The 22,925-nt window shown below is 49.4% G+C and overlaps 4 protein-coding genes across 4 annotated transcripts; 2 read left to right on the forward strand and 2 right to left on the reverse strand.

Moving 5' to 3' along the window:
- Positions 1–207: 207 nt before the first annotated feature.
- EV420DRAFT_1486539 (uncharacterized protein) lies at positions 208–1,273 on the forward strand (the record flags this gene model as incomplete). Its single annotated transcript, XM_060470410.1, has 5 exons — positions 208–549; positions 600–683; positions 734–867; positions 1,001–1,104; positions 1,197–1,273. 5 exons carry the CDS (start codon positions 208–210, stop codon positions 1,271–1,273), a joined length of 741 nt encoding a protein of 246 aa, XP_060323082.1.
- A 15,629-nt stretch (positions 1,274–16,902) lies between these two features.
- Positions 16,903–18,072, reverse strand: EV420DRAFT_1486540 (uncharacterized protein; the record flags this gene model as incomplete). Its single annotated transcript, XM_060470411.1, has 7 exons — positions 16,903–17,122; positions 17,208–17,289; positions 17,360–17,426; positions 17,504–17,541; positions 17,565–17,643; positions 17,715–17,779; positions 17,832–18,072. 7 exons carry the CDS (start codon positions 18,070–18,072, stop codon positions 16,903–16,905), a joined length of 792 nt encoding a protein of 263 aa, XP_060323083.1.
- Positions 18,073–19,097: 1,025 nt separating this feature from the next.
- EV420DRAFT_1651236 (WD40-repeat-containing domain protein) lies at positions 19,098–21,003 on the reverse strand (the record flags this gene model as incomplete). Its single annotated transcript, XM_060478527.1, has 10 exons — positions 19,098–19,436; positions 19,485–19,613; positions 19,661–19,741; positions 19,792–19,811; positions 19,865–20,115; positions 20,169–20,228; positions 20,279–20,399; positions 20,560–20,587; positions 20,638–20,819; positions 20,871–21,003. The coding sequence occupies 10 exons, from the start codon at positions 21,001–21,003 to the stop codon at positions 19,098–19,100; spliced, it is 1,344 nt and encodes a 447-aa protein (XP_060323084.1).
- Positions 21,004–21,778: 775 nt separating this feature from the next.
- On the forward strand, positions 21,779–22,541 carry EV420DRAFT_1651237 (uncharacterized protein; the record flags this gene model as incomplete). Its single annotated transcript, XM_060478528.1, has 4 exons — positions 21,779–22,087; positions 22,140–22,241; positions 22,290–22,439; positions 22,491–22,541. 4 exons carry the CDS (start codon positions 21,779–21,781, stop codon positions 22,539–22,541), a joined length of 612 nt encoding a protein of 203 aa, XP_060323085.1.
- Between the last annotated feature and the right edge of the window lie 384 nt (positions 22,542–22,925).

Consider the following 22,925-nt stretch of genomic DNA (forward strand, 5'->3'; position numbering starts at 1 on the left):
ACCACCTGAGTGATGTTTGCCCCATGGAGTGCTTTGGTAGTCATAGTCGGGCCACGTTCCGAACCGTGTCGTACCAACCCACTGGCATCTGGGATAAATTCCCCTTCCCCTTCCTACCTGCGTATTCCAAGTCTGTACACCGGAAAATTGTGTACTGAAGTTCTCTCCACCTGGATTATCGACCTTCTTTCTTCCTGACCTAGCACAATGCTCTCAAGGATGTCGCTGCTTCCAGCAGGCATTGCTCCCCGACCTTCAGGAAGAGCACCACCGTCAAGACCAAGTAACCTCCCAACCCGTCCTGCAGCAAGATCCTGTGACTGCGACCACAAAGGTTGTCATATCCCTGCGGCAGAATCCGTCACTAAGCCTCAGTTTGCCCAACTCACCAAGGACTTGGATGAGATGGAAACGGATAACATCCATCTTCAACTAGTCAGGGCTTTCTTACACTTCCAGCAACTTTCTCACGTTGTCTGTTATCAGGAAACTCAGACCCTTATCAGGGAAAGGTTTGACCTCCAAGTCAAACTCAAGGATACAGCAACAGTATGTAATTGGTCGTTCAAAGTGTGCAATCTGACGTTCACTTTGTCAAGAGTTTGAAGAAAATGATGGACAAGAAGGATGAAGTGACTAGGCAGCTTTCAGGCTCCCTTTTTATTCAAGAAAAGCTCCTGACGGTGAGCAGTTGTATAGCTTCTGGCTTCCACACACCGAGATCTGTCTATAGGAAGGAGCGGGCCTCAAAACTAGGCTGGAAGATGCAATTACTGAGCACCAAAGCATGCTGGAGAATATGGAAATCTTCAAGCAGAACGAGTTGGAATGTTGTTTGTGCTTTGAAACCCTGATCGTGCCTATGATGTAAGCCTTGTCCTAACTCCTATACTGCTCAACGAATTCTTTGCAGATTGATATGCGGCCACTGCTTTTGTGGCTCTTGCATGGCGAACTTTTTTAAATCAACCCGCAGACCTTTCCTTTGCCTGCTTTGTAGAAATCGCATTCACACTCCTCCCATCCTTAGCGGTTTCCTTTGGAAAGTCATCAATGTGTTCCATGCCGTCGATGGCATGATTGGCCCTGACACCCATTTAAGTGGTATGCAGAGAGAAGTGAATAGTTATTTTGTTTAGGCAGGAATGATAATACATGAACCTTTTGTGCACTCCATTCGGGACATTGCTCCATAGCCTCGGGCCGAGGTGCCATCTACCTCATCTTCAATGAAGTGGCAACCAATGAACCCCGAACATACAGAGGTGTCTGATGATGAGCCTAAACTTCCGTGGCAACGGCAAAAACCAAAACTCTAGAGGAGTTCACGGCAAATGGCACGTAGCGGCAATAAAGGCTTTGTTGTTATGCGAGTGTTTCGGTGCACCTCCGTGCGATGAATTCCTCAAGAACGCAAGTATACACTGCGACTTTTCAGTCAGCGAAGTAGTACCCTTAACGATCGAGTACTAGAAAACGTTGGCTGTAAGCCGGAAGGGGTCTCGATAGACGAGAAGGAACGGAATCCGGTATAACTGGGAATACCGGCAAACCGTGAACGAAGTGACGGCAATTTAACTAGTAAAAGCCATGGGCGATGTTGACAGAATTAGAGAAAATGCCGTCAAAGAGAAATACCGTTGGCAAGATAACAAATACCGTGACGGCAAGAGACGAAGACTGTAGTCGAGAAACGAGAAACTGGCAGTAAAACGAAGATAAGACTGGCTGGCGATGATATGAGGGGGAACTAGTGACGGCAAAATGATGGCTGGGACTGGGCTGGACTGAAACTGAAACTATACTGAGGTTAACGACGGCAAAATGAAACTGATACTAATCCTGAGTCTACACGGAGACTATCCTATACTGAAACTGACGGCAAGATACCAAATACCGTGACTGATGATCCTATACTGAAGCTGTCGACCGAAATTCCGTGACAGATGCTGCTGGTGGCAATAATGATCCTAATCTGAGTCCACACGGGGACGTAACGATCCTGAACTGAACTGGGTAAAACGATGGCGACGTAGAAGGTGAAAACTGATGAAAACGATCCTGGCTGGTGAAAGTGAAGCGATGCTGGCAGATTTAAAAGATAAAAGCGAGTTGTGGACACCAAATTCCGTGTATTGGCGCAATATGAGCGTACACCAATACCGTTAGAAGAAAAGCCGTGACAGAGAGTATAACTTGGAGTGACTATGTTGTTATTGTCTATCTCCTAGCGAGTACAAGCAATAACGGTGGTCGATAACGTGGATGATGGCTAGTGTCCAGTAACTTCTGTCTAGCAACTACTACTACACTAGCTTTTATACTACAAGTCCGGAATAAAATTAGAATACTTGAAACGAGTCCTTAGTAAGTCCTTAGTACATCGATTGGTAAGAAATGATACAAAACGCGTGCTCCCAGAGTTCTAAAGTAACAGCACCCACACGGTTTTACCGCGTATAGACTTAGTGATCAGAAAGAATTCCCCCGACATACGGACTCTTGGGCTGCTGTGTTGCTGCGGCAAAGTACACTGAAGGTAGTACACTGAAGTAGATGCGTGTGGCATTATCTTGGCGTTGTAACAGCCTTAGTAAAGCTGGTGGAAAGGTCACGGTATCAAGTCTTTTGCCGTGGAATAGGTATTTTGGCTGCGGCATTCTATTAAGTGATGCTTGATGCTGATGTCAGTGATGGCTGTGCTGGGCGATCAATGATGGTCCTAAATCCGTGAGATCTGCAATCAGGTGCCTGGCGGCATTAATGAAGTGGCACATATTGATATGGAATACGAGCTGGGAAGGATAGTTGGCGGTAAGAGTGGGTATTGCCGTGATTGCAATCGTTGACTTAGTGAAAGTCCGCTAAGTGGACAAGGCATTTATTATAATGCTAAAATCCGCGAATTCTGAGCGTACAGAGCCTTGAGGCTCATCACCGATTAGGAAACCGGCCCCCACACACCTTTACCAGAGATATTCTGGCCTGTGAGAGCCTCCACAGACATACAAAATCGTTAACAAGTATCTGTCAACCCGATCGAACACTTGAGCAAGTGACAAAGCACCCTGCCATCGTGATGACAACAAACTCTTCACTGCATGGCGACAAGGCACATTCTCTGGTCGGAGGAAGAGGTGGCCCAATAAGAGTGGTAGATCCCGAACAGGTTCAAGAGGTCTGCAAGCAAATTTAAAGGCGACCAAAGTGACAAAGGCAAGTCAATAATCATCACTGTGACGAGTCCCCAAGGGCTGATTCTTTCCTTTTTTTGGTTAAAGATCAAAATGCACTACAATATAACAACTGCCGACTTTCTCATGTTTTCTCATTTCCGCCCCATAGTACTATCATCATTCCATTACAGAAATTTGTTGTCTCAGTATATCCAACACATATAGTATCATATGGAAATACAGTAAAAAGACAAAGCAGAACCACATCACAGAGGCTTACTTTGATAATATGCAGAGCGGGGCTACGAAACAGGCGGAAGTCGACACAGGGTGTCCGTAGATCGAAAAAAGGGCAAATAAGACAGGGATCGCAGTAAAGGGATAGTGATAGGAGAAAAGAAGTATGCGGCACACTTTATAAGCAAGCAATTAACAGTTTTCCAATCGCCAGCTTTGGATGGTCAATTACGCAGCGAGACTCCTCGAAGACTCCTTCTGGCGCAGTGAGCAGTAACCCCTTACCCCAGCTTGCAGACTTTGACAATTCGCTGGAATTTTGTTACGATTTATTCATTTTTCTTCGTCTTACTCAGCTTGATTACCCATATGCGATCCCTACGGATCATTTCTCACAGTACTATTATTAGCGTATCCACTTGTATTTAAGTAGAGCCTCAGCTGGCCTGAACCCCAGCTTCGGCTAAGGTTTAATCTACCCAACTCGAAACTCCGTTCTTCGTGACTACGTGCCCGCAATCTGCTTTGACCTCGCCTTTGACCAGCTAGAGTTTCATCCACCGAAGTGCGAGTGGTGATCCTAGCCTGATCTAAGTCAATTATTAGTTGGTTGTCAACATTTAGCCGAAGCTCGACATATGTTGCCCAGCATCACGCTGCCCAACATTCATCTCCTAATCCTCCTACTTGTGGTAGCCGATTGGCTCCTACCACTGTTGTTACCAGACCCCATCCTCACCATCATCCTTATAGTCCTTGTGACTATCGTGGTGATTCAAGCGACCATCTCCGCACCTCTACTGGCAGCCTTGCTCGTAGTGGCCTACGTTGGTCTCCTTAGAATCTGAACCCCTCCCAGACATCCCTTCAGCTTGCCTCATTGCTAGCAGTGATACTGCTCGCCTTGACAAGCACCCTCGAAATAGATGATTCTTCGTTGATGACCGGCTCCAACTATGAAACTGACCTCAATCTGATAATCGCCACCCTCGCCGCCATCGTCGTCCTTGCCCTAACTGTCATATGGTCCATTATAGTCGCCAGATTCAGCAGAAGATAAGTCCATGAACGGATGCCCTGGTCCAATGCCATTCCCGCCGTCTTCGCGACTTTTATACTCTTTTTCTTGTCCATTATTTTGTACCGACTACACCACTGTTTCCAACAGCAGAGGAGAGTTCACGCACAACTCCCATTTCATTACGTTCCCAGCCAACCCGCCTACCCACCACCGGTAATACACATTCCCGTGGCATCCCAGCAGACTCTACAAGATGTCGAATCCAACGTCTCCAGGGGACCTGGAGAATCCCTCTATGGATCGTCGCGATCCAGCTCGCGATACTCAGGGTCGAGCACTGACTCCTACAGAAGCGCTACTGCTGAGTCTGCCGACTCAGTCGATATCACCGATACCTGGGGCGTACTCCTCGACAGAGGAGACTCGCCCCTACCAGGTCTCTTCGACCAGTCTCCAGTCGAAGGCGAGCCAAGCCCCCACCGAGGCAGAAGACAAGACACCAGGCATCTGGACGAGGGCGAAGAAAGCCCTGATACCAAGTATGAAGGGGACGAGCTCACCGACCTCGAAAGGATCTGACTCGAAGACCTCCTCGGCGACCTCTACCCAAACGAGGAGGAAGATGCAACCTATACCGGAGACAACTGGAGTGGGCGCTCTTCCACAAGGTGGGAGGATGCCGACTGGGGCAGTGAGCGAAGGAGATACGAGTGGAGAAGCCGGGGAGATGACTACAATGAGGATCCCGGAGAGCTTGCCGTTGGGGCCTCCGCCGCAACTACTGCCCGTCCAACTAGAGCAAGGGCCGATGACTCTAATTGGCCGATGAACTGAGGAGCCCCGATCGCCTGGCACCCCAGCACCAGCTGGGTCTATGCCGAGCCCAGGGAAGAAGCTCCTCTGGCCAGAGTCTCGACCCCACGGTGCATCCCTATCCCCAAGCGCACAGAGACCACAACGACCCCTCCTGCTGTCGCCCGGGTTGAACCGATGGATCAGCAGCTCTGGGAGGAGTTCCCAGACTACAGTCCTGAGGAACTTGGAGCAGTTGCCGGTGCCGGAGACGTCACCCCAGTCACCCATTTCACGCTGTCTGTTGTTGGGAGAGCATTCACTGACCCCGTCCCTAGCAACCAGCATCCATGGACGCTCCTTTATCACACGCTCGTCGAGTCGCTCGAACTCCCTCGAAATGCCTGGCTTGCCCCAGAAATCGAGGCCCGAATGGACAGAGCAAGAGAGGCAGACACACGCACTCGACGTGCAGAAATCGCCGCCCTCATCGGACCCAATGGCTTCTATGACCTACCAGTCGAGCCTGACGCCACCCGTGCCAAAATTGAAAACAGACAATGAGCCACTGCGCTCCGATATTCTGGAATGGTCGAACGAGCCGGACTTGACCTCGAAGCCAGAAGAAGAGCCTGGCAGAACTACGAGGCCGAGATCAGTGACCCCGACTCCGATATCGGGCGCTGGCGAAGAAATAAGGAGATCAACCGACTCGCCAGAGAGAGGAAGAAGGCCAAGGATGCCAAGTCGGCCGCCAAACAGCGCCCTCGAGACCCAAGTGATGGGAGTGGTCCGGACAGTTCTAATGAACCCAGCGGCTCCGGTACCCACCATCTTTAATATTCTGCCGTGGCATGGACTCTATGAAATAATGATGGAGGACATGGAGCAGGACTCCCAGTGGCTCCTTACAGAGGCTGGGGAGGACTATCGACATGCCAAATACATGGGGGACGTCTACCTCATGAAAAATATCCTCGAAGTAGAAACGTGGCACCGAGCGGCCCTTGTGTGGAACCAAGTACACCCCGAGGCTATCAAGCCCGGCTGCGAACCCTACCGAAGGCCGCAACCCATGCCCAACCCACTCGAAACTGAGGAGTTCTGGGCAGGTGCAGGACCAGAGGATCCAGATGACACCTGGGATGATCCCGGTGCGGGGTCCTCCAAGAAGGGAAAAGAATCCACCGTCCCGAAGCAGCCGCCATCCGCGCCTCTGCCCTGGTACCCTGAAGGGTATCCTCCCCCTGGCCTTAATCCGCATTTACGCTCCCTCTCCTGACCACCTAACGCTCCAATCCCGCCTGTCCTGCCGCCGCCTCCGGACCCCATTCCTCCATGGCAACTGGCTCCAGGAGTGGCGAATAACCCCTGGAATGATGTGAAACCAAAACTTATCACGCAGCCTGAGTACTTCATGGGGGTTTCATCGGACATAACCCGATTCCTTCATCATTGTGAAGTCTATTTCCAGGTCTTCCCCATGTACTACACGATGAACGAAGAAGGACAGAACCCCTATCGTATTACCTTCGTGCAGGGGTATTTACGGGGCGAGGCACAACAGTGGTGGGTAGACCAATACTACCGCTATCGGGATCCTCATGGCCATTGGCGGTTCCCCACCTGGGACGAATTTTCACATGACCTAACAGTGCAATTCTGAGAAGTAGCGGAGTTGACGATTTGGAAGGCAGAATGGAAGAAGGTTCGACAATCTGACTTCAAATCCGCGATAGAATTCTTCACGAAGTTCGAGTGGCTGGCTCACAAGTGCGAAGAGTTCGGAGACGAGAAGCAGATGTTCGAAACCGTAGAAGCGGCGATTAGGCCAACAGTACGCAAAACGGTTATGCATGGGGACAATGAACACCCCACAACCTATGCACAGTGGAAGGCGCGGGTCCTTAGGATCGACGCCAACTATCAATATGACGTCGCCCAGGGCTTGGGCAGTAAGTCCTCCTCGAACCAAGGAAGTTCGGGTCGAGGCAATCAAAATCAGTCGAAGGGAAGCAGGTCAGGTGGCGACAAGAAGGACGCCACGGGAACCACTTACGGAGGGGCAGGGCAGCCTATGGAGATCGATAAACTTTGGTCCGACAAGCGATGCTTCAAGTGTGGAAATACCGGGTGGAGCCAGGATCACAAGTGTCCCACCGACAAGTCGAAGTGGCTCCCCGTTAAACTCCCACCTCAAAAAAAGCCCAACGTCCAACGCCTCTGCCAACTGCTCGCTGAAGCCGAAAAGGAAGAGTTGGGAAAAGATACGAAAGTTGAGGAGGTCAAGGAGGAGAAGTCGTCAAAAGACAAGCCGGCGTTGAAGTAAGCGATTCGACGGCGTCGGCAAAGGACTTAGTTTCTACTGGTGCACACTCATGTACTTCTAGCCGGACTTATACTACGTATGTAGGTACTCCCTATGAACAATATACCAACTTTTTTGCCGTGTTACCAATCGAAGAAACTAAGGATGAAGAATCGCGAAACACCAACGGCGTAGGAGGGGATTCCCGCCACTCCATGCAGCCCGCATCTAGCATTGAACCCCTAGGGGCCGGTCCACCTCTGACACCCCCACTTGACCGAACGGGGAAAACGCTGGAGCACCCAGCAAGCGCCTCAGGTCAAGATAAGATGGACGCCAGACGTGGTGGTCGTCACCCCGGCAGGGAGAACCGGCCGACCGCTTCAATGGACGAGCCTCTCCTACAGGTTGTCTCTCCCATTAGTGGTGGTAAAGCAGCTGAGGCCGGGAACCAAGGGGACCACCTACATTCAGTAGCGGCCTTATCCGCAAACGATGCTGACCCCCTTGGCAAGCCGATATGTGTGCGACTGCCTAGAGCCTCCGGGAGTACCGCTGGGGTTAGGAATGAGGATAAGTATAGGATAACAGTGGAGGTTACAACGCCGAGCACAAGCACCCCCGGCCAGGGCCGAACACAGGGCAGCGAGCCCTCCTCCACCGACTCGACGGAAGGTGACCAAATGCCGCCGAGGGGCCTTATCAACCGGCCCGGTGACCAACTGCCACCTCGAGGCAAGAACCCCCCCATTTCGGTAGAAGAAGTCGAAGACGAAGAAGCGCACCTACGATCCGATATCCTGATCACCAAACCTAAAGGGATGTCTTCTGTGACCCCTGAGCCCGAACGGACACCTGAGACTAAGAGGGCGGTCCTCGACATGTACTACGAGCCTTTTGGAGCGCTCTGGACCCGACGGGCCCTCCGTCTCGCAAAAGACGAACCCACCGCCTTCGCCACCCTAAAGCGATGGGTACACCCGCGTAGAGCAGGGGAAGTGACCATAGAGCTCTGGGATTCCTTGAAGGAACAAGCGGAGACGGCCACCAAGGCCAGGAATAGATGGGAGTGGATGGAAGACTTGAAGAAGCCGCCTATGTACATACGGGGAAGGAAAGGACGCAATGTATCCATTAACGTCCAATTGGAAACGCTGGACACTCGAGAAGTACACACGGTAAAGGCCCTAGTGGACAGTGGAGCCACGGGCAGTTCCATAGACCGGACCTGGGCTCGCACCCATGCGATCAACCTTAAGAAGGTGGCCCGTTCAGTCCCAGTGTACAATGCCGATGGCACCAGAAACAAGGGTGGTGACATCACCGAGTATGCCGAGGTACGACTACGGATTGGGGACCACGTGGAACGAATCGAACTAGCTGTAGTAGAATTGGGAACCATGCCCCTATTCCTGGGGCATGACTGGCTTCAAAGGCACAACCCATTAATCGATTGGAACACCGGGGCGGTCACCCTAGCCCGCTGTACCTGTCGAAAGATCCCTTTCTCCCTCCCCGATACGGACCCGTCTGCCCGTTGGGACGAGTACGAAGAAGGGGATACCATTTTGGTAATAGACTTCGAGGAGGCCTTCCATGTTCGCGCCATGGGCACCAAAGCCAATGAACTGGCTGCCCGGGCTAACGCTAACAAGACGGCTAAGTCCTTTGAGGAAATAGTACCGGAGGAGTACAGAGAGTTCAAAGACATTTTCGACAAGGAAAACTTCGATGAGCTACCTCCACGTAAACCTTGGGATCACGCCATCGAGTTAATTCCTAATGCCAACACCAATCTAGACTGTAAAGTCTACCCTCTTAACTCTGCGGAGCAGGAAGAGTTGGACAAGTTTCTCGACGAGAACCTCTCCACCGGTCGCATTCAAGCCTCAAAGTCTCCTATGGCATCGCCATTCTTTTTCGTTAAGAAGAAGGATGGAAAACTTCACCCGGTACAGGACTATCGCAAGCTCAATGAGATGACTATCAAAAACCGATACCCACTACCACTCATTGGGGAACTAATGGATCGGCTGAAGAAGGCCAAATACTTCACTAAATTGGACGTACGATGGGGGTACAATAATGTTAGGATCAAGCAGGGGGACGAATGGAAGGCCGCTTTTCGGACTAATCGTGGCCTTTACGAACCTCTGGTAATGTTCTTCGGACTCACCAACTCTCCTGCCACCTTCCAATGGATGATGAACGACATCTTCAAAGATCTCATCGCAGCCGGAGAAGTATCGGTATACTTGGACGATATACTCATTGCATCTCGGACCAAAAAGGATCACCGACGTATCGTCCGGAAGGTGCTCCAAATACTTCAAGACAACAATCTGTTCTTGAAGGCCGAGAAGTGCGAGTTTGAAGTGGAAGAAACCGAGTACTTGGGAGTACTCATTAGTGAGGGAAGGATCCGCATGGACCCTGTAAAAATCGCAGGCCTATTGGATTGGCCGGTACCATGTAAGAAGCAGGAGCTACAATCCTTTTTAGGTTTCTGCAACTTTTATCGATGATTCATCCGTGACTATAGTAAGCATGTCAGGCCATTAACGATGCTCATGGGCAAGACCGACTGGAACTGGGGGAAGGCCCAGCAGGAGGCCTTCGACAAACTCAAAGAGTTGTTCCGGGAAGACGTGGTATTGGCCATACCACTGGACGAGGGAAAATATCAGGTCGAGGCGGACTCCAGTGAAGGGGCAATAGGAGCTGTACTATCACAGTGGCAAGACGGAAAATGGCGCCCAGTCGCCTTTCTCTCGAAAGCGCTGACCACGACAGAGCGAAATTATGAAATCTATGACAAAGAACTCCTCGCTATCATGATCGCCTTAGAAGAGTGGCGCCAATACCTTATGGGCACCCGAGAAGATTTCGAAATCTGGACGGACCACTCCAACCTCCAGTACTTCCGTAAACCCCAAAAACTCAATCGACGACAAGCTCGATGGGTAATGGAACTAGCGGAGTACCAATTCACTCTTCATCACAAACCGGGGGCCCAGAACCGTAAAGCTGACCTCTTATCTCGACGAGCCGATCATAACCAGGGGAAAGAGGACAATCGGGATGTGGTCATGCTAAAAGCCGATCACTTCAGGGCTCTGATCATGCTGACACAGGAGGAGTTACATGAAGAGATCAAATTAGCCACCCACAACCTTCGCCTTTGGGACCGAGGGATCTCTGACTCTCTTAACCACGAGAAAGGGATCTCTAAGGACCAGGATCTACTCTGGTACGATGGGCGTATCTACATTCCAGTGGACCAGAGACTACGAGGAAAGATCATAGCCCTCTGACATGATCACATCACTGCAGGACACCCCGGAGTGGAAAAGACAACGGAACTTGTCCTTCGGGACTATTGGTGGCCCCGCATGCATCGGGAAGTGGAGGCGTACATAAAAGGATGCGAAGTCTGCCAGTGAACTAAAGCGGACCGCCGCCCCAAACGAGCGCCTCTCCACCCTAACGAAATACCAGATCGCCCATGGACCCACATATCGGTTGATATGATCACCAAACTCCCTGACTCTAGGGGATTTGACTCCGTCCTAGTAATTGTCGATCAATTTTCTAAAACAATCATTCCAATCGCATGTACCGAAGAACTCACATCATTGGGCTTCGCCAAAATTCTCAGAGACCACGTCTATGTACCCTACGGAGTGATGCCCGAAAAGGTCATCTCGGACCGAGGGGCCATATTCGTTTCTAAATTCATGAAGGAGTTCTACAAGTTGATACAGGTTGAAGGGAATCCTTCCACTGCCTACCACCCCCAGACGGATGGCCAGACGGAACGGGTCAACCAGGAAATCGAAAAATACCTTAAAATGTTCGTCAATTATCGACAAGACGACTGGAGTGATTGGTTGCCACTCGCTGCATTCATGCACAATAACCGAAAACACTCAGCCACCGGGTTTTCCCCCTACAAGGTAGTCTTCGGAAGGGATGGACAAGTTCTTAAAACAGCCCAGCGACCCGACGTCGTTCCCGCCACATCTAAACTGGTCCAAGGAATCAAGGAGGCGCAGGAGAGGGCAAAAGAATCTTTAGAGTGAGCGGCCGAGTCGATGAAAAAGGCTTATGACAAACATAAGGGAACGGCCATCGAGTACCAGACAGGCGATAAGGTATGGCTGGACTCCACCAACCTAAACCTACCCCGACCTACCAAAAAACTGGGTGACCGACAGGTAGGCCCTTTTGTTGTTGTAGCCAAAAAGGGGGCTTCAGCCTACGAACTCAAACTTCCTGCAGGCTGGAAAATTCATAACCGATTTAACGAATCACTCCTAAGCCCCTACCATGCCCTGGAGTTCCCAAATCAACCTCGCCCCGAAAGACCACCTCCAGAACTTGTCGAAGATGAAGAGGAGTACGAGATTGAGGAGATCGTCGCAGAACGAGATAAAATCGTGGGCCGTGGACGAACCCGCCAAACCATCACCGAGTACTTGGTGAAGTGGAAAGGATACCCGATGGAGGAAAACTCCTGGGTAAAACGTTCAAACATGGCTAATGCTGAAGAACTCGTCAACGAGTATGAAGCGCACATCCAAAAGGTTACGTGGACGGTCAACGATAAAGGAAAGACGGTTGGCATTGATCATAAAATACCACCTAATAACATCTACAAGTACCATGAACCGGATACCCCCTGCCTCACAGACGTTGAAACAGTTTTCTCCTCCCAATGCTCCGCAGTAGCTCACTCCAAGGAGATTAATATAGTAGGAGAGGCAGACGCGTCCGACATAGATTTCCTTCAAAAGGTGATGGAAAATTGGAACGATGACGAGCGTGCCTCAGACATCTGGTCGTATGAGACCACACAAGAGGAGTCTGATGACTCATTCGGGACGAACGAGTCTTAGAGAGGGGGTAATGTTACAATTTATTCATTTTTCTTCGTCTTACTCAGCTTGATTACCCATATGCGATCCCTACGGATCATTTCTCACAGTACTATTATTAGCGTATCCACTTGTATTTAAGTAGAGCCTCAGCTGGCCTGAACCCCAGCTTCGGCTAAGGTTTAATCTACCCAACTCGAAACTCCGTTCTTCGTGACTATGTGCCCGCAATCCGCTTTGACCTCGCCTTTGACCAGCTAGAGTTTCATCCACCGAAGTGTGAGTGGTGATCCTAGCCTGATCTAAGTCGATTATTAGTTGGTTGTCAACAAATTTACAGCAGCAATCCTACATGGCGGTCCTTAGCTTAGAAGAAAGTTGAAACTTAAAACCAGAAACGTCTACTCACGATAGCAGAACACCTGCCAGACCCCGGTGCATTGCAGCAGCACAAACATCATCACCAAGAATGCTCTGGGGGTACATCCGACCGTCCCAAGTCTGGATGCAAAAATCAGATACGAAAGTGGTCGCCGACATGAGAAGTACGTACATTGCACCTGTGCACCCTCCACCCGAGTTCCACAGAAATAGAATAGAATAGCACCACATTCAAGATGCCATGTCCTTGCTCGTCGGACATCGATAGGTTGTGGCAGGGCGAAGGTCGTTGTCTGAGAATACGCGTGCTATGAGTCTTGAAGTCTTGAAGCCTGAAATTGAATCTTGACACTTGACAGTGTACTCAATGATTAGTAAAAAGGCGGTCATAGGCGTGGCAAGGACATACCACATTTTCGCAACACATGCTTGCGAACATCTACTTTAGTGCTACATTTCCCAAAGACCTCAATGACATCATACCCCTCCTCGCCAAACATGTAACTTACAGCGAATATTGAGGTATCTTCCGTTTGACAAGGAATTTGGTGGTGTTGGACCATGTACCAGTGTTTGAAGGCGACAGCGAGGTCGGAGCTTTCGAAAGTGGATCTAGCACGAAGCTCATGGTACACTCTGTAAAATATGAGTGAGAACAAGTAGAGTGACAAACGACGTATGTGCTTAGGACGGTGTTCGACATTCGTGCAGACGAGCATGGGACTTGCTTTTACAGTCTCTGCATGGACAGTCAATAAAGGCAAGTCCATGTGTCGTGACATTCTCCTGCGCTCTAATCAAATCTTCCTTTCATGTATGGTTAGTCCTCTCGAGCCACTCTACCTGGGCAACACCATCCATCATGTCCATTTTTGCATCCTCATCACCGGCAACTTCGAGATGAACATGACACTTGACTGGTGGGCCTCCACTTTTGGGAGCAAGGATAATTAAGTAGTGTGTTCCGAGGGATGCAAGCAAGACCCGGTGGCAGTAAGGGAACCTGATGATCAAGTATAGACATCTTGCCATCTGGAGATACAAGCTTTAGACAGGGTAGATGGGACACGAGGGAGCTCTGCAGGGGAATGCAGTGAAGAGGTCGCTTTGTGGGCAGAAGGGCGCTTGGCAATGGGCTAGAATGGCCAGGGCAGTGGCATAACAGGTTGTAGGTATCAGGGAGAAAGTACGAGCCTTAGACGAGGCATACAGGGCATGAAAGAGTCCTCGAAGTGAAGGCAAAGATGAAGGTGAAGGTGTTGCTTCGCGAAGTGGAGTGGCATCCATCCATGGCATGGGTTGTCTCAGGGCTGGGTAGTAGGAAGATGCGGTTCAGGAGGTGAGAGGGTGAAGTGAGCCTCATGTGAGGTGAATGGCCACAGGAGAGCTCTGGAGGCGAGTGCGGCAGTGAAGAATCGCTTCACGGAGCGTGGAGGGCCTGTGCACTGGTATGGCTCAGGGAAGCTAGTATATGGGCATATCAAGGGACAGCAAGGAGGGAAAACAGGCATCTAGGTCACCTGAAGAGTGAGCAGGTGCAGAAGAAATATGAGAATACTTACCATGAGCCTCCCTCTTACGATGTCGGCGACGTCAAGCCAATTTATCCCCAATCTCTTTATTTGATGCATCTCAGCAGCTCAGATAGAAACGGTGGTGGTCCTGCGAAGGTGCGCTGCAACACTGAACCTTGGATGGTACAGTAGTTGGGTTGAGTAGGTAGCGAGAACCTAGTATTGATGCCCCACTGGGAGTAGTGGCCGGTGTAGGTGCTGGTAGTGTCGCATTCGTGTTCAGAGGTCGAACGAACGCAATCGAGTCGAAAAAGAGCACGCTCATGTGAGAGCGTCGAAGCCGCTGAGGAGGCTGGGGTCAGTTGAGACAGCATCAGGCAAGTAGACGCAGCGTGGGCGATGCAAGAGAGAGTTAGGGTTACGTTCAAGAGGAACAAATCAAGAAGGATAAAAAGGCAAGCATCAAGGACATTGTCACCATCGATGATGATGATGATGATGATAATCTGGATTGGTGACCCGCAACACGCCTCGTGGTGGGCGAAGATGCGGGGGTATAGTATACTAAGTCTACTACAGCTATGTACATCTATACCATCACTCATTGTGATGCTTGTTTACTGTTCTGCTCTATGGATTGTGTAACTATAAGGTGAAATTCTATGTATCTTTTGCGATCTCGTTTGGTGTTCAGTTGTATGAAATCTGTATCTACAGAAAGGAGAAATAAATAAATAAGGGGGGATGGCCTGTCACAGGCTCAGGTGACGCTTTGACAGTTCTATCCATCGTCTTCTTGTCCTTCTTGTTCATGCAGCTCTGGTTCTTCTTCCCATAGCGGCATTCCCACTTCTCGCCTCGGATTCCCAGTCTTTGTGAAGGCTCCCAACTCTGCTAGGAACCTTGCACATTGTCACCATTGAAGTCGACGAGTATTGACCTTATTGGGCCTTAGAGGACGCTACGGACATAGGGCAGTAAGCTAAAGTCTGAGGTGAGTAAACATAGTGATATGCACCGATCCCACCATTGGGCAATGCAGGATACACCACTATATCAACTGCATGTTCTGCCGCAGACCCAAACCGACAAATCCAGCAATGTCAGGGATAAGATGTACTAAACATTGTCGTAGAGCATGAGTCGTGGATTATCGTAAGTAATTCGGAGCCCACGGACCGATGTGGTAGTCATATGAGGATGATGACTGCATCATTCTGCAAAAATGAACCGGAGATCCTGTCGACAGTACCACTCCTGACATGCCTGAGTTTCTGCACAGAGGAAAGGGGTAGTGGCACTGAAAAAATCTCTTTATACAGTTTCTGTCCAGCCAGAAACAGAATTCTCCCTGCCAAAATCTGATTTCCAGCAGACAGAAACGTGTTCAAGGAAATGTTTACAGCTCCGCGAACCATTTCCGTCAAGGTTCCTTTGGGCCGAAATCATTGGGAGTCAGGAATGTACCAGTGGCAACTCGATGTTGAACCTCTTTGATACTCTTATTGTGGTCGGTGGCAAACAGAACGGTGAGTATTCATCTTTTGTCAATGAGGCTATCCTTGACGTGTCAGTTTCAGCCCTGAACATTATTCTCGTTGTTGAAATATAGTGCGTTTGAGTAATGCTCATGGATTCATTGCGTGTGTATCTCTTATGAGCTGGATTTTTTCACTTGACCGATGTACCATCTCAGCCATGCGTTTTTTGTCTGCGAGAGCTACAGCCTCGGCCTGATTTTTGAGTCTCTCGGTGGCAGCGCTCGGCGCCAAATTGTCAAATGAATTTTCGTAAACACCTCTATCGACGGAACAGACGTTCAACAACATAATAGATGCACCCAGTGCAATGAGGTCAGAAGAAAATGAGGCAGGGTGACGAGGTGATAGATACCATCTTGAAGCTTGAGCTATCATTTCCTCTTCTGATGCGCTTGCCAGTGTCATTGATAGGCAAACACGGCATCATGAGTGGTCGCCGGCCACCCTTACACGGCTCTTACACCTCATATACCCTCTTGGCATCCTCCTTTGCCATCCAACACTCTCCTTATCCCATCCATTGCCCAAGATGCCCGTGACGAATTCTGCTGTCCAGGACATCATCAGTGAATGTGATGGAAGTCTTCGGCTAATGTGCCAAACACGTTCACTGGGACCATGTAGGGCATGTCAGTCTCTAGTAGAATCTGTTTGTTATCCCTGGCTGACATGTGCTTGAGCTCGGTGGTGTTGAGGTTGGATACGTAGCAGACAGCCGGTCACGCCGATGTGGAGATTGGGGAAGTAGTTAAGAAGGCGAAGGTCGAATATGGCTGTGTCAGCGAAGCAGTGAATGTGGAGCTGAAGATAAATGTGAAGAATCGTAGGTGGGAGATGCGAGGGCAGGAAACAAGGCATAGCATGGAGCGGAAATGGAAGTTTCAGACAAAAGTGTGCCGAGCCTCTCTTTCACTTGAAGAGCCATCGTCACTTGAATCCCTTTAACCAATGTGAAAATATCTCCCGGGTAGTGTAACAAGCCTGCAGCTGAATTTTAGTAACGAGAAGGTGACAAAAAGCAATCGGTGGAAACGATGGAGAGTATTTAGGGTACGTCAGATTTGACCCTCTTTGTGGTTCATGATCTCAACCAGGCTTTCAGGTTCTCTGGCTGCTGCCATCTCAAACTCGTTGACCGCCTCTAAGTTGAGCTCGTAGACAATAAAGTATTCACATCCCAGAACTTTGACTGCAACGTTCATGGGCCTCCAGAAGCACATCATGAGAGTGCAACAGGATCTTGCTGCTATAGAAGTAGCCTGAGTAAACCCTGAGCTGCCGGCCATAGAGGTGAAGTGAGCACTGCAAGTAAGAGTAAAAGAAAGGAAGGTAGTATGGCTGCTACGGCAGGCGGACTCACTGTTTGGCTGCAGATTGTTTGGCACCAGTCTCGTCTACCCACTGCTGGTGCCACCTTGCTTCCTCACTCAGTACTTGGGTCACTTCATGGCTCCACAGGGTTTACCCTGGGAACCTGGTTCGCCATTCTCTAAAGATCAATCTACAGCTAACTCTCTCTGACTACGGCTATTCTTTGCAAAATGAGAGCGTCTTGGGCATGCGCAGTGGGTGACCCTGCCTAGAGCACCCTACAAATCTGCATCATACGTGAGTCCCCACGCCCGCTCTCTTGACAATGGAATCAGCAAAACTTACTTCTTTATCATCCAATCTGACAGGTATCTGTTCTTTGACTGCATGTTTGATACATACATACCCTCAGCAACACCTATGCACATCACAACGATATCGCCGTGCCAGCTTTTTCCACCGTAGTGACGAGGTCGTTCTCTGTGCTACGCAAATACCACATCTGATGACGACGATATTGTCTTTCGAAGTGATAACTATGGATACATGCTCGTACGGCATCTTCATCCATTGTCACTGCCGTTGACTCCCATGTCAATCTCCTGGAGGTTGGGACACAGTCTGATAAAGCAGGAAAGTCCCGGCGAACGAAGTGGTTGTTATTGCATATTACATTTGAGTGGTGCCAGAGAGTGAGCTTGGTCAGGTTGCGCGATGTAACTGGGGAGCAGCGACTCGTGAAAAGATGCGAGGAAAATACATCCGGTGGTAGTATTAACATATATAGAGATTTGCTGAATATGCGACTCCTGCTGTGCATCGTGAATCTGGCTGGCACCAATGGAAGTGGCTTCCACTGAGTCTGCACAGTGCATGTGCGCTGCTGCCCAACACGTATGCTCGAATACTGACATCCTGGGTCTCCAGATTCGCAAGGTCAGGGTAAGACCTAAGGATGGAGATAAACTGATCTTTGCTGCACTCGACGTTGTGAAAATCCAGGACGCAGATGTTGGGAAATGAAGAGACTGTGGTGATCAAGATGGGAGGGTTCCTCGCCTCGAGCCAGTTTTGGTCCTAGATTTGCATGCTATTGATGGGGAAGCCGGGATTCTTCAGTTGTGCGAGGATAAGAGAAATGTATTCATCGTGATCCGCTCTGATTTTCCATACATGTACAGGGTGGGGCTGTAGCTGTTTGTAGCTACCGGATCGGCTTCCTCCGGAATATCGAGCGCCTCAAGTAGACTGGGAAATGCGAGCATACAAGGCCTGAGAGGTGTACATCTGATTCTTCACATAGTTGATACAGTCTAACAACTTGCGCGGTGCGAAGACAGTAGAAGCCCCTGTTTTAAGCAGAATTGTCAATCTGTAGTGAAGAAATGAGAAGGTGATGAACACGGAACAGGACCGAGGCTAACCTAGGTCCAAATTGACGCAATGGGAGTTGAGAAGACGAAGGAGACACATATTTATATTTCTTGAAGGTAGTAAGCCACCCGAGGAGCTGCCAAAGCCCTTTATTTAGTCTACACAAACTGCTCATTGATATCGTGGTATAGGCGGCTATCCTCCAGGTATATTGTGTGTTTTGATATCTTATAACATTGGTGGTGGTGTTCCATCGTTTGCAGCCAGTACCCACAGGACGTGCCGGAAAGTTTTGTGAATGGCCTGAGATGGAAGTGGGGATGGTTCAAATAAGAATTTCATATTGGCAGATTTCGAGCAGGAAAAGAGGGAGTTGACGAGGTGAACAAACAGATACAAATGAACATTTGCAATTAGCAGATTTCGGGAGTAAATATAGCTGGGAAGTTTCGGGTCGGGCAGACAGTAGACCTTGGTTACCAGCAAGGTAATCTAATATGTACAATAATTGTTTTATGCCCACAGCCAGGATTTGCGGTAATTCCAGATTATGATGAACGGTCACCTACAACCAAATTACATCGACAACTCGCTCTTGAACTTCAGCCACTCCATCATTGCCCACCTTTTTGACCTGTGCCTTCCTCCCCCCCACCTTTCTGGCCCACTCGATGATGTTCGGAGGAATACCATCCTCGCCTTCCTCCACAACTCCAACAGATCTTGCCTTCCATTGACTTTCCAGGGCCCGCCCCTTCAAGATCCATTTCTTGAAGTGGAACGGCTCATCGCCCTCTTGGAAGAGGTCATCATCGTAAAGAATGCCAGGAACAGATGACCCTTGGACATCCTTATGAGTGGCTTGATCAGAGATGTCGACCTTGCGCACTACAAATGTTGTTTCCTTGGAAAGATTAGTACCAATCACTTTCTCCTGCATCTTGACCCTCACCTTATTGAGAAACAATGCCCATGCCCCGCGCATTTGATACGCGAGGACAAAGAGGACAAAGATGCAAAGCCAGAGGAGCGGGTTTTCAAATACAGAACCGGCCCAGCGGCGGTGCATAGACAGCTTCATCTGGAAATCATGTAACCTCCACGTGCAAGTAACAACAATAGACCTACAGGTTTTGCCCATAGTGTTATGTCTGGGAAATCATCGGATGACCCACAGACAATGAGATGGCAGTCTCCCATGCACGCTGTCTGAAACAGAGATATAGAGTGCTGCATTGAAGGCGGAGGTAAAAACTTACATCCAGGGCTTGAACTGGCCCTGATTTCATACAGTCAGTCTTGAAAGCAAGATATCATGTAATGGAAGAACACCTCTGCCATGGTTAAGTCGTTGGACAATGCGGCCGCTTTCCAAGTGTATAACATAGGCTTTGCTTGCCGCACCGCCTGCAGTGGCTATGGCGCTGTTTTCGCCAAACTTGATATCAGTCACAATGGGCATAGCGGAATTGACAGGTATTGTCTGCACCAAGGATGCAGTGGCGAGGTTGTAGAGGGCGAATCCTGTGCCTATATTGTGCAGAAGAAAGAGCGTTGCTGTGCTGTTGATGACTGCAGAGCCTCTGGTATCACTACGTCAGAAACTTCCAGAGGGTTGCAACAAATTCAGGCTCACATTGGGCAGTCTAATTGGTGCCTTGACACCATCTCTCCTTTGCCGGAGGATAATGTTGTACTAAAAACTTGGATTAGTTTGGTTTTATCGAAGTGGGCCTTGTCGCATACACATCTCCTGTATTTAGACCAAAGATTAAAAGGTCTCTTCCTAGATTAACAAATGCCGATGAGCGGGGAATCATCGCCACGTTGTTCCGCGACCATTCCTGACGGAAGGTAGCCTTGAAATCTGCATAGGACTAATAAGTGAATATTCTCCAAACCCTATGATGTAATGACTTTGTAATTCAATGCGGTAGGCTCAGATTTCACCGAAGTGGCTGGTCACCGCAAGCCTCTGCATTGCGTGGTCGCCAGCGATTCAACAGGGTCACTGGAGGCAGAGGTACCCGGAACAGCGGCCATTTCACGGTAGAGCTACAAATTTCCTTGAGTTTCTTCAAATTTGCAGCAAGGGAGTGACATACCCCGCCTGGGGCTCTCCCATAGATGCATACAAGACCCCGACCAGCACCGAAGATTAACCACTCTCCGTCAGAGCCTATGAATGCCATTGCAGTGATTTGACCCCAGCCTTGCCCTTCGTTTACCAAGGTCTGCAAGCATATAGCTTTCTCCGTCGACCAGAGTTTCACGGTTTCATCATCACCTTGTTATGTAACATTAGCATCTTCGAAGTGTGGGTAATGAAAGTGCATACTCCCACTAGCAAGGATTTGCCCATTTGGCGTGAAGGCGAGCGTGTTGATGGCCCCTCGGTGCCCATGCAAACGGGCAACAAGGTGATATCTCTGTGTGAAATTAAGGATGATATATAGAACACCTTGAGACATAACCTATGTCCTGTCGGCGAAAGCAAAGCCCAAGGAATAGCTTAAACATTGCGGTTGCATACATGAGAGCTCCAGTTGCAGTGAATGCAATGCAGAAAAGGATGTGGGAGTTTGTTTGATTGATGTGACTCAAGGATATTCCCTGACATAAGTACTTCATTCACTAATTGTCTTCGCCTTGAAGGTGAGGTTTATTGTGTACCAATCCAACGATGAACCAGGTCTTGTGTCTTGAATGAACAATGAGGCCATTGCAGGGTGCATTGTATGGGTTCCTATCACATTGAAGGCAAACACGACAGAAGATGTCGGGTCAGAAATCATCGAGGGGGTATTATCCTCCAAATACATTTGTCACGGAGGGTCACATTGTTGTCCTTGCGAGGCTGCACAAGGTCATATAGCGTGAAGGAACAATGAATAAAGGCATTAACAGGGTGCATGAGACACACTCAGACAGAGAGGAATTAGAAGTTCTGGGTGTAGGTCAGGGTCAAACGACTGTGTGCATGGGGGAAAATAATAAATAAAGCATAAATATCTCGTGATTGGGCGTATCACCCGAAAAATAAGGGCAAACCAAACAGGATGAAGGTTGTCAGCAGGTAAAAGCAAACGAGGGAGGCTGGATGGGGAAAAGGAAATGAGTGCCTCCCAAGGCGGATGAAGAGGTGGTCGATTATACGGGTTTCCTCGTCAAGAGGATTGGATTCGGACAAGAGCATAAGAGGCGGAATACTATCATGTTTCATTTCCATACAGATCTCCTACAGCGATGCGCACTCGAGTCAGAATCCCCCCACCAGCAATCACCCAAAGATCTTCTTTCTCGCCGTTCACCGCAAGCGGCGTTCCAATCACCCAGTGGATGGGCTGGGATGTTGTATTTGGATACTTTCAAGGAGAGCATCAAAGAGAACCCACCACCTCAGAAACAGCGGCGCCGAGACAGATCCTTTCATCCCAACCCATCATCGCCATCCGTGCCAATGCTGATGGAAAGATCCCAAAACCAAAGGGAGAAATCCACAAAGCATATTCCTTGGCCGACCTCCGGCTCGACGACGAACTGGATAATATTCGGGTAAGTTCTACTGCAGCCTTACAAGCAAATGAAAACTTACTTGATTGCAAAGAATTTCGTGAACAAGAAGGTCGAGGATAGCCTTGACATGACCGTCTCATTCGCATCAAACAAGAACAGACACCACCGCGAGATCAACAGCATCCACCGGGCTGTCCGTAAACAATCACTATCTGATGCTGCCACTACTGATGTTCCTCAGGCCACCATTGCATTCCCCATCCTCTGCAAGTACAAAGCGATGTGGCCCATCAACGACCTCATCAAACTGAGGCTCAAGTACACGTCGGAAAGGGCGCATGCAGCAGCAGCAACCCCTGCAATCGCCAGCGGTAGTGGCATGCATCAGCAGGTTCATGCTTCCCTTCAAATCTTCCACTTGTGTTAACAATCTTGACTGCAGAGCACTGATGAAGACAACGACGACGAGATCATGGATTCAGATGAGATTTAAGCTTGACATCGGGTAACGAGTTCCCGTAGTAGGGATGTGTACCAGAAACGGATGATAAAAAAAACGTTGGTCCAGCTCCTAGGATAAATCCATGAAAGTTTAATTGAATCCTGCTGCCATAGAGGTAGCCTGGGTAAACCCTGAGCTGCCGGCCATAGAGGTGAAGTGAGTGCTGCAAGTAAGAGTAAAAGAAAGGAAGGTAGTACGGCTGCTATGGCAGGCGGACTCACTGTTTGGCTGCAGATTGTTTGGCACCAGTCTCGTCTACCCACTGCTGGTGCCACCTTGCTTCCTCACTCAGTACTTGGGTCGCTTCATGGCTCCACGGGGTTTATCCTGGGAACCTGGTTCGCCATTCTCTAAAGATCAATCTACAGCTAACTC

This window comes from Desarmillaria tabescens (assembly GCF_030435595.1).
Source record: "Desarmillaria tabescens strain CCBAS 213 chromosome Unknown EV420scaffold_92, whole genome shotgun sequence".
NCBI lineage: Eukaryota > Fungi > Basidiomycota > Agaricomycetes > Agaricales > Physalacriaceae > Desarmillaria > Desarmillaria tabescens.